The 11085-nt window shown below is 35.4% G+C and overlaps 2 protein-coding genes across 2 annotated transcripts; one reads left to right on the top strand and one right to left on the bottom strand.

The window, feature by feature from the left end:
• Positions 1-698: 698 nt before the first annotated feature.
• Positions 699-1703, bottom strand: LOC123309770. The gene is made up of 2 exons (XM_044893026.1): positions 1694-1703; positions 699-1579 (listed from the first exon to the last, which is right to left on the bottom strand). Exon 2 carries the CDS (start codon positions 1560-1562, stop codon positions 1197-1199), a length of 366 nt encoding a protein of 121 aa, XP_044748961.1. The 5' UTR covers positions 1563-1579; positions 1694-1703; the 3' UTR covers positions 699-1196.
• Positions 1704-7270: 5567 nt separating this feature from the next.
• Positions 7271-8257, top strand: LOC123310395. The gene has a single exon (XM_044893865.1). The coding sequence runs from the start codon at positions 7271-7273 to the stop codon at positions 8255-8257; it is 987 nt and encodes a 328-aa protein (XP_044749800.1).
• The last annotated feature ends 2828 nt before the right edge of the window (positions 8258-11085 follow it).

Genomic DNA, 11085 nt, shown 5'->3' with positions numbered 1-11085 from the left:
AATAAAATATGAGTTGACACTATTTAGTATATCGTCTTCATTTCCTTGAGGAAATGCATTCAGAATAGAGTTACTTCCACCATGTTTTTTATTTGTGATGTTGTTTACCAGATTCCATGTGGCTCTGCTTTTGTTTTCAGCTTCCATTATATACTTCCTGTTGCTCATCCGTTTAGCCTGTCTAGTAACTTGCTTGAGTATTCGACAGTATTTTCTATAGTAATCAAGTGTTATTTTTCCTTCCTGTACTTCATTCCAAATTACTCTTTTTCGCTTACTTGATGTTCTTATCCCAGTAGTAATCCATGATTTTGTGTTCCTACTGGCAGTGCATTTTTTTTGTGGGAAGATAAGGTTTAAGTGAATCTTCATTATCTCTGAGAAACCGTTATATGCTCTTTCCGTATCCATTTCGTTCATCACATCCTGCCAAGATACATCCTGTAAGCTGTAAACAAACTGTTGAATTTTGGTGTTAGTGAACAGTCTTTTCTTCTCAGTAGTTTTTTTATGTATAACATTATTACTTTCTATGGTTATGAACTGAGCCATGTGATCACACAAAAGAGAATTTATATTGCTGTTATTTGCAAAATCAAGAGTGTTGACAAAGATATTATCTAACAAAGTTTTTGATGATTTTGTTATTCTAGTTGGTTCATATATTGTTGGTTGTAAATCATAGCTATCAAGCATATCCAGGAAATTGTATTTTGCTTCACTTTCTTCCATTAAATTGATGTTAAAGTCACCGCATAGTACCACTTTGCTTTTAGCAAATTTTTTGTTTACTACATTGAGTAATTGATCCATTTTAGTCATAAATACCTGTATACTTCCCCGACAAGTTCTATATACAGACAAGACCATTAATTTCCTCGATTTGCTGTACACACAAGATACCTCAATCTGCTTTTCCACACTTAAGTTGGTGATATCTGGAATGTCTTCAAAATCATGAATGTTATCCCTGATTAAAATACATGTTCCCCCATGGATATACTGTTCCCTGGAGAAATTTGATATAACATTATATTTTGGGATTTTCAAAAACTGAATTTCCTGCCCATCCATCCAGTGTTCAGTGAAACACATAATATCAGGAGGTTTTTCGAGTTCTTCTACAAAGAGTTCTATTTCAGGCAGTTTGTTTCTCAGGCATTGTATATTCTGATGCAATATATTTAAGCAATCACTTAATTCAATTCTCTGTCGATGTTTCTTCTGAGGTGTAAAAAATGGTTAACAATAATCCCCTTTCCCCACATACTTCCATTCATAACTTTGTCCTTTGAATCAACTGGGACATATATTTTAAAAGAGCTTTTGAATTTATCTTTTTTAGTCTTCATTTTTTCACATTTGCATTTTATGTTGAAGGTCTCATCTATGTATTCCTTCACTTCTTGAGCAACTACATCTGGATTCAGACCCGACACGAACAGACAACATTGGTTCTCGGCTACTGTCAAGTTGAATTTTTCTAATTCTCCTTTAATTGGAGCTGGTCTTGACCGTTTTGAAGTTTTCCTTTTATGTCCTACTAGATTCCATTCTCCCATTTGCTGACCGTCTCCTCCTGAAAACTGAATTCTGTCCTCAAGTACGCCAGTGATATCCACAGTACCATGCTCAAGTGGGTTTATTCTATTTTCTTGCATTCTTGCAATATTAGGTGATTGTTGTTGTTTACCTTTACATTCCACATCATGACCTTTTCCCGTAGAAGTTGTCGTTAATTTTTGATTTTTGCTGAGATCTCTCTCATGCATTTTGGGGTTTTGTTTATTGTTTGATGTAAATGTGTTCTGTGGTTTCCAGTTCGAGGTTATACGAGACATGGGTATTTCTGTGACTGTTAAATTGTCATTGCTTTCAATGTTTTTATTGTTTATGATTTGACAATTTTTTTCATGTTTGGACTCCACTTTTTTAGGATCATCATTTTCTAACCTTTTAATCTTTTCAAATAAAAGTTGATTATTTTGCTTCAAAATCAGGTTTTTTATCATTTATTTCACTAATGAGTCGTTCTCTACTCTCCTTATACTCTTCTAGCATAGACTTTAGATGCTCAATTTCCGCTCGTAACATTTGATTCTCATACTTCACTGCCGTATTTTCCTGTTTCAGTAGTCCAATTTCACTCTCACCTGACCCCTTTTTTACCACTCTTGGTTTTTCTATTGTGGTTTTAGTAGATTCATTCATTTCACAGCACTTTATAAAGGTTTCATCCAAAAATGATAAGCCACTTTTGTCCATAAGCCTTTTTGCACATGATTCGTGGTAAGCACCTCCGCAATTTTTACATATAAACGTTGTATATTGCATTTTAACGCAACATTTGAAATATCTGCCACATTTTTGTGTAGTTTTTAATTCTAGATCGGCACTTTCTTCGGAGTACCGTTCTGACACGTCATCATTATCCGCCATCTTATTGGCTTATGATACACGGGGCTGCTCAAGTTGATTGCTCTGTGAAGTAAGTTGTTAATAGCACTGATCTTATAGCTGGTAGCATGGTTTGATAAATAGTTAAGTATGATACCTGATATCGATTGAAATTTATTTTGGGAGGATTTTGCATCTCTTCACAAACCTTTTAGGGCTTTCACTCCCAATCTCTGAAACAAAATCAATTAAAAATGAAATCAACGATTTGCTCCTGCGTGAATTCTTGCACTAATTTGTCAGGAGCAAATTAACTAGAAAAAATTGTTGCCTGACAATGAACTCAAAATAAATAACGTTGAAACTATAATTCTTCGTAACGTTTCGGAGTCTATATCAGACTCCTTCATCAGACGAAAAAATCTACTTTTGAAAATCTTCTGGAATTGTCGCTTTTTGTCTGACATTAATTGTCAACACACAGAAACAGAGACTGCACAGAAACGTTGATTCATTTAATTTTGAAATTACCGGATGACAGTTCCTTCTTTAATAAATTGATCCAAATATGATCTATTCCTACCGAACAATTTGCCAAATTATTATCCTGATCTAATAGAATACACGTAGACTCTTTAATTTTTCGTTTATAATGGTCACAAAAATTTTAATGACAGAACCAGACCATTATAAACGAAAAATTAAAGAGTCTACGTGTATTCTATTAGATCAGGATAATAATTTGGCAAATTGTTCGGTAGGAATAGATCATATTTGGATCAATTTATTAAAGAAGGAACTGTCATCCGGTAATTTCAAAATTAAATGAATCAACGTTTCTGTGCAGTCTCTGTTTCTGTGTGTTGACAATTAATGTCAGACAAAAAGCGACAATTCCAGAAGATTTTCAAAAGTAGATTTTTTCGTCTGATGAAGGAGTCTGATATAGACTCCGAAACGTTACGAAGAATTATAGTTTCAACGTTATTTATTTTGAGTTCATTGTCAGGCAACAATTTTTTCTAGTTAATTTGCTCCTGACAAATTAGTGCAAGAATTCACGCAGGAGCAAATCGTTGATTTCATTTTTAATTGATTTTGTTTCAGAGATTGGGAGTGAAAGCCCTAAAAGGTTTGTGAATATGATACCTGAGCTGGTGGGTTTAGTATACCAATTCGTTATGATTTTTTGTTCTTCCGTACGGTGTAAGCAGACGTCCAAAAAGGGTAAAGAACCTCCAGCTTCAACTTCAAACGTGAACTGTATCTTGTCATGGTAGCTATTGAAAATTTTTACCGTTTCATCAATCATGTCAAATGGTAAAGCCATGACAGAGTCATCAACATAGAACTTGACAAAAGGCACAGGAAAGGGTAGTTGGGACACAACTGTTATCACCAAGTCATTCATTACAAATTTTCCAAAAATGGGACTCGCAATGCCACCCATAGTTGTTCCCTCAATTTGTAGGTACGTTTCTCCATTGAACATAAAATAACTGGATTCAAACAGAAAGTCAACCAACATCAGGAAAGTTTTTCTATCCAGGCATGTATAGGCTGATATTGTCTGCCAATTCTTTTTAATGATCTGTACAGTGAGGGCATGTGTGATATTAGTGAACAAAGAAGTGACGTCCAATGAAGCCAAGACGTATCCGTCAGGTAAGACAACATTTTTCGAAAATTCAACAAACTCAAAAGAGCTATTCACTTGGTGTTGAAATGTAGTTGCTACATCACTTAACGTGTTGTGTATGAATGTTGCAATATTTGATGAGGGAGAATTAATTCCACTGACTATCGGCCTCATGTGTAGATCTTCCTTGTGTGTTTTCCGCAGACAGTATAGTCGGGGAGGAACCGAGTTGTGTTTTTTTAACTTTTTCTTTTCAAACTCAGAAATGAATGAGTTTTCAAATAAAGAGTCTACAAGAGCATTTGCTCTTTTTTGAAACCAAGATGTGGGATCTTTTTTGAGTAATTTATATGTGTTCACATCACTCAGCATTCCCTTAACATGGTTAACGTAGTCCTCACGATACATGATCACTATTGATCCACCCTTGTCCGATTTGTTCACTATGATGTCATTGTTATCTTTAAGAAACCGTTTCGTTATATTAAAATTCCTCACCATCTTATCATGGACATCTACCCTTCCATTGACTCTGTGTAAGTGGTTAGTAAGAAGGTTAACAAAATCTGCTCTTAAAGTATCTCTAAAAGTTTCATTCACTTCGCGAGAGGATATGTAATATTCAACATCTGCTATAATTCTGGGGACAGGTATTTCTTTCTTCATAAAAGGAACATTGAACTTTGGGCCGAACTGTAAAAGTTCTTCTACCTTTGGGGGTAAGGAGACATTGGTGTAATTATATATGCGTTTTGAGCTACTATCTGCAGTTGAAACCACAGGTGTATGTTCCCTGGTCAGCGACTGTAGCTTGGAAATATTAGCCTGTTTGATCCTGTTGAATAAAGCATTGAAACAGCTACTTATTATATGATTCAGTTTTACGAAGTGGCTCACTGTTAACTGTCGTTCCAAAATTTCAATCACCTTCTTCCCCTCATGTTCGTAATTCTTTATTTTCCATATAGTTGTCTCAATCTCCAAATTCAATATGCTCCTCCTAAACTTTCTCATCATAATATCAACTTTCTTCCTGATCGGACCACCTTCGAATTGTAAGGTATACAGGGTGTGGCGTAATGAATGGATAATATGGAGCCTGCTGGTAGAGGACTCTATGGCGGTTCAGAAAAATATATTTTACGTTTAGTAAAAGTGCCTTGGTTTTCGAGATATTCGAGATTTTCGAAAATTCAAGAAAATCACACCCTTCGCCACTCTTTTTGCAGGCAAGACTCCAAATGAAGGAATTTTTTCCAACTGTTTTTTGGATAGTATTCCTGGATAGATGCGCTATCAAATGTAAATTATTATTTTTGAGGCGCATAAATAGTTTTTCATGAATAAAAGAATTAACTCAAATTTTCCGTTTTGCTTATTTTTTTTCCTAAGTTCAACCCAGCCTGGTGTGAAAAATAATATAGTTACCTGAGTGCCAAAGCAAGAGAAAACATGCCTGTTTCACTGAGATTCTGAAATAATTTTCAGCATTAAATACAAAATAAATTTCTATTACAATGAGTCAAGGCATCAGAGTTTGACGTGAGCCTTTTTCTTTAATTTTTAGCAACTGAAATGAGACTTGCAAGCAGAATAAAGCAATTATTCATAAGAAGTTGTAGAGCATCTAGTACAGCTCCTGATTCACACTTTGAACACTTTTTGTAAAACTCGATTCAATTAAACAATATTTTAAAATTGGTTTTTTTCCCTCGTATTCTTTCATTATTAAGCCCTATAGTTATAAAGTTGATAGTTGTTAAGCGAATTTCAAGTAACGAAGTGAATTTCAGCACTTATGTAATTAAGAAAAAAAGCTGAAAATTAGGTAATTTTCATTACATTGAGTCAAGACCCTTGTTACAAAAATGCTGAAATTTATTGCATAACTTGAAAATATTGATTTCACAACGTTGGGGTTCAATAATAAAAGAAAACGAGAAAAAATAACAATTTTAAAATATCCTTTCATTGAATAAAATTTCACAAATCACAAATGATGCTTAAATTGGCCACCATGAGTTCTGATACATGCTCTATATAGTCTACATTTTTTAATGAATCATAGCTTTATATTGCATGGATATCAACAATTTCAAAATGAGTATCGTTTCATTGAATTAAATATCACAAAAGATTCTCTAAGAGGCCACCATGAGCTTCAGTAAATGCTCAATACCTTTTTATAGACGATTGCTTCATTCTGTTTGCATTTCTCAGTTTAGCTAATAAAAATTTTAGAAACACTGTTCACATTAAACTAGGCCTCAACTGATTGTAATAGGAATTTACTTTGTATTTAATGCTGAGAATACAGAGAGTTATACCATTTCGGAATCTCAATGAAACTGGCATGTTTTTTCTTGCATTGGCTCTCAGGTAACCATATTATTTTTTACACCGCGCTTGGTTGAACTTATGAAAAAAAATTAGCAAAACGGAAAAGTTGAGTTAGATCTTTTTTTCATGAAGAACTATTCATGCGCCTCAAAAATAATGAATTACATTCGATAGATCATCTATCCAGGAATACTATCCAAAAAACAGTTCGAAAAAATTCCCTCATTTGTAGTCTTGCCAGCAAAACGAGTGGCGAAGTGTGTAATTCTCTTGAATTTTCGAAAATCACGAATATCTCGAAAACCAAAGCACTTTTACTAAACGTAAAATATATTTTTCTGAACCGCCATAGAGTCCTCTACCCCCAGGCTCAATATTATCCATTCATTACGCCACACCCTGTATATAGACTTGAGACTATTAATGATGTGTCTAGGGTAGATGTTTAGCATCCTACACTGAAGCAGGAAAACACACAAGGAAGATCTACACATGAGGCCGATAGTCAGTGGAATTAATTCTCCCTCATCAAATATTGCAACATTCATACACAACACGTTAAGTGATGTAGCAACTACATTTCAACACCAAGTGAATAGCTCTTTTGAGTTTGTTGAATTTTCGAAAAATGTTGTCTTACCTGACGGATACGTCTTGGTTTCATTGGACGTCACTTCTTTGTTCACTAATATCACACATGCCCTCACTGTACAGATCATTAAAAAGAATTGGCAGACAATATCAGCCTATACATGCCTGGATAGAAAAACTTTCCTGATGTTGGTTGACTTTCTGTTTGAATCCAGTTATTTTATGTTCAATGGAGAAACGTACCTACAAATTGAGGGAACAACTATGGGTGGCATTGCGAGTCCCATTTTTGGAAAATTTGTAATGAATGACTTGGTGATAACAGTTGTGTCCCAACTACCCTTTCCTGTGCCTTTTGTCAAGTTCTATGTTGATGACTCTGTAATGGCTTTACCATTTGACATGATTGATGAAACGGTAAAAATTTTCAATAGCTACCATGACAAGATACAGTTCACGTTTGAAGTTGAAGCTGGAGGTTCTTTACCCTTTTTGGACGTCTGCTTACACCGTACGGAAGAACAAAAAATCATAACGAATTGGTATACTAAACCCACCAGCTCAGGTATCATACTTAACTATTTATCAAACTATGCTACCAGCTATAAGATCAGTGCTATTAACAACTTACTTCACAGAGCAATCAACTTGAGCAGCCCCGTGTATCATGACCTAAACATAAGAAAAGTGAAACACATATTACGAGATAATAAATACCCCAAACCTTTCGTTGATAGAATTGTTTCAGAACTTCTACGTAAACGAAACAATGACAAAACTGTCAATACAACCACAATGAGTAAAGCTTACTTCAAAGTTCCGTATGTCCCAGAACTGTCCCAAAAAATCAAAAGAACCCTTAAAACGGAAAATAGTGAGCTGATGTTTTACAACATGAAAACAGTTGGGTCGTTATACAGCAAAATAAAAGATCCAATAAATAAAGATCATAGATCAGGAGTGATATATGGGATTCCATGTTTGGATTGTGATAAAATGTATATAGGACAGACGAGACAGTATTTACAAAATAGGATTAAACAACATGCATACGATGTCAGAGATGTGAAAAATAGAGAAAGGACAGCCTTGTGTTCACATTTTTTCAAAGACGATCACAGGTTCGATTTTTCGAATGTAAAAATATTAGACAATGAACAACATTTTAGAAAAAGGAACATTTTAGAAATGATACATATAAACATTAACAACACTGTTAATTTTAAATCTGATACTGAACATTTAAGCAAACTTTACAATCCTGTCTTGACCAAATATGTGCATTTATAGTGCTGTGCGAGCTTGGTGGAAACTAATTAATGTACGGTATTTCATTGAAAGAAAATGAAGATAATTCTGTGTTTGACAACCTTAATATTGTTTTACTGTATTGTTTTGTTCTGTTGTGTTTTCAGGTTATGTTTTCCTGTGATTTATTTTAGATGTAAATATTCTGGAATTTTCCAAATGAATTTGAGCCAAACTTTTAGTATTTTAAGCTGTTTTTTTTGTGATTTGACGTGGAATATACAGTTGATGCCGTCGATTTTTTGAAGTTTTTACATCTGAATGTCTTATTTATAGTATAGAGGTATTTATTTATACTTTACTGTAACTGTTTTGTATGACATTTTTATAATGTTTTTAGGCCTGATGAAGCAAACGAGAGTTTGCGAAACGTTGCTGAATATACTTCAAGATCTTTTGAGAGTTTGTCCTTATCCCGCAAAATACAGTTATCAATTTATTAATAGAAACATGTAAAAGGGTGGGTTTGATGCATTGTTGCATCATCGATCGAATAACTGGTGTAGTATTACACCATCGATCGATAGTCATTCCGAAATTTGGGAGTTTTGAACTCCAACTCGGGAAATGATTCGGTTCGGGAAATTCAATCAGTATTTACCGTATTTACGCGAATTCGGGAAACGAGACAAAAGATAGAAATAGGTTAAAGGGTGGACTTGATGCATTGTTGCATCATCGATCAAATTTCTGGTGTAGTCTTCCACCATCGATCGAAAATCATTCCGAAATTTGGGGAAGTTGTGAGTTTTGAACTCCAACTCCGAAAACGATACGGTTCGGGAAAATTAATCGGTAAAAACGCGAATTCGGGAAACGAGACAAACAATAGAAACATGTTAAAGGGTGGGCTTGATGCATTGTTGCATCATCGATCGAATAACTGGTGTAGTATTCCACCATCGATCGATAATCATTCCGAAATTTAGGAGTTTTGAACTCCAACTCGGAAAACGATTCGGTTCGGGAAAACTAATCGGTAAATACGCAAATTCGGGAAACGAGACAAACAATAGAAACATGTTAAAGGGTGGGCTTGATGCATTGTTGCATCATCGATCGAATAACTGGTGTAGTATTCCACCATCGATCTATAATCATTTCGAAATTTGGGAGTTTTGAACTCCAACTCGGGAAACGATTCGGTTCGGGAAATTTAATCGGTAAATACGCGAATTCGGGAAACTAGACAAACAATAGAATCATGTTAAAGGGTGGGCTTGATGGATTGTTGCATCATCGATCAAATTACTGGTGTAGTCTTCCACCATCGATCGATAATCATTCCGAAATTTGGGGAAGTTGTGAGTTTTGAACTCCAACTCAAAAAACGATACGGTTCGGGAAAATTAATCGGTAAATACGCGAATTCGGGAAAAGAGACAAGCAATAGAAACATGTTTAAGGGTGGGCTTGGTGGATTGTTGCATCATCGATCAAATTTCTGGTGTAGTCTTCCACCATCGGTCGATAATAATCATTCCAAAATTTGTGGAAGTTGTGAGTTTTGAACTCCAACTCAGGAAATGATTCGATTCGGGAAATTCAATCGGTATTTACCGTATTTACGCGAATTCGGGAAACGAGACAAAAGATAGAAATATGTTAAAGGGTGGACTTGATGCATTGTTGCATCATCGATCAAATTACTGGTGTAGTCTTCCACCATCGATCGATAATCATTTCGAAATTTGGGATTTTTGAACTCCAACTCGGGAAACGATTCGGTTCGGGAAAATCAATCGTAAATACGCGAATTCGGTTAGCGAGAAAATTGAAAGTTTAATACGCGAATTCGGGAAACGAGACAAAAAAATAGAAACATGTTGAAGGGTGGGCTTAATGTATCGATCTCGATGGTTATTCGATATCATAGAAGAGAATGGTGCTTTAAGAAGTACCTTTAAGTTTATTCCTTATTTCTTGGTTCTTATAGAGAGGTAAACTCCTGGAAACTCTTGTATGAGCGATCAAGAATGATGCCGTCATGCAATTCTTTCCAAGCAGTTAATCCTAAAGCTGCATCCATATTATGCCTTTGTGTACCGAGCGGTCTTGCCAATCAGCTCAGAAAGACATAATGTGGATGCAGCGTAAGAACCATGAAAATGGTGGTTTTATACAGCATTCCTAGAAACTCGGGCCAATAAAATGGAAGAAACAGAGATTCGCCCGTCTGACGGATGACGAATCCCCGTTAGTTCCAAATTTTCGGCCACAGTTCTATAGAATTCCTCATAAACCCTTCATGACTCTTACGAGTCACGAGTACCAGTATGAGGATGTCGGTTAGACCCACCACCTACTGATATTAGGTTCAGTGGATTGCTTGTCATTCCACACCTATTGAAAGTGGGCTCAGTGGGCAGTCATCCGGGGCTAGGTATATATGTATTAAAAGGAATTTTTGCATACTATGCTTTCGAATAACAGTCTGGTGTAGTTTTCTACCATCGATCGATAAACATTCCGAAATTTGGGGAAGTTGTGAGTTTTGAACTCCAACTCGGAAAACGATACGGTTCGGGAAAATTAATCGCTAAAAACGCGAATTCGGGAAACGAGACAAACAATAGAAACATGTTAAAGGGTGGGCTTGATGCATTGTTGCATCATCGATCGAATAACTGGTGTAGTATTCCACCATCTATCGATAATCATTCCGAAATTTGGGAGTTTTGAACTCCAACTCGGAAAACGATTCGGTTCGGGAAAACTAATCGGTAAATACGCAAATTCGGGAAACGAGACAAACAATAGAAACATGTTAAAGGGTGGGCTTGATGCATTGTTGCATCATCGATCGAATA

This window comes from Coccinella septempunctata, chromosome 3, assembly GCF_907165205.1.
Source record: "Coccinella septempunctata chromosome 3, icCocSept1.1, whole genome shotgun sequence".
Lineage (NCBI taxonomy): Eukaryota > Metazoa > Arthropoda > Insecta > Coleoptera > Coccinellidae > Coccinella > Coccinella septempunctata.
This window is presented reverse-complemented; position numbering and strand designations above follow the sequence as displayed.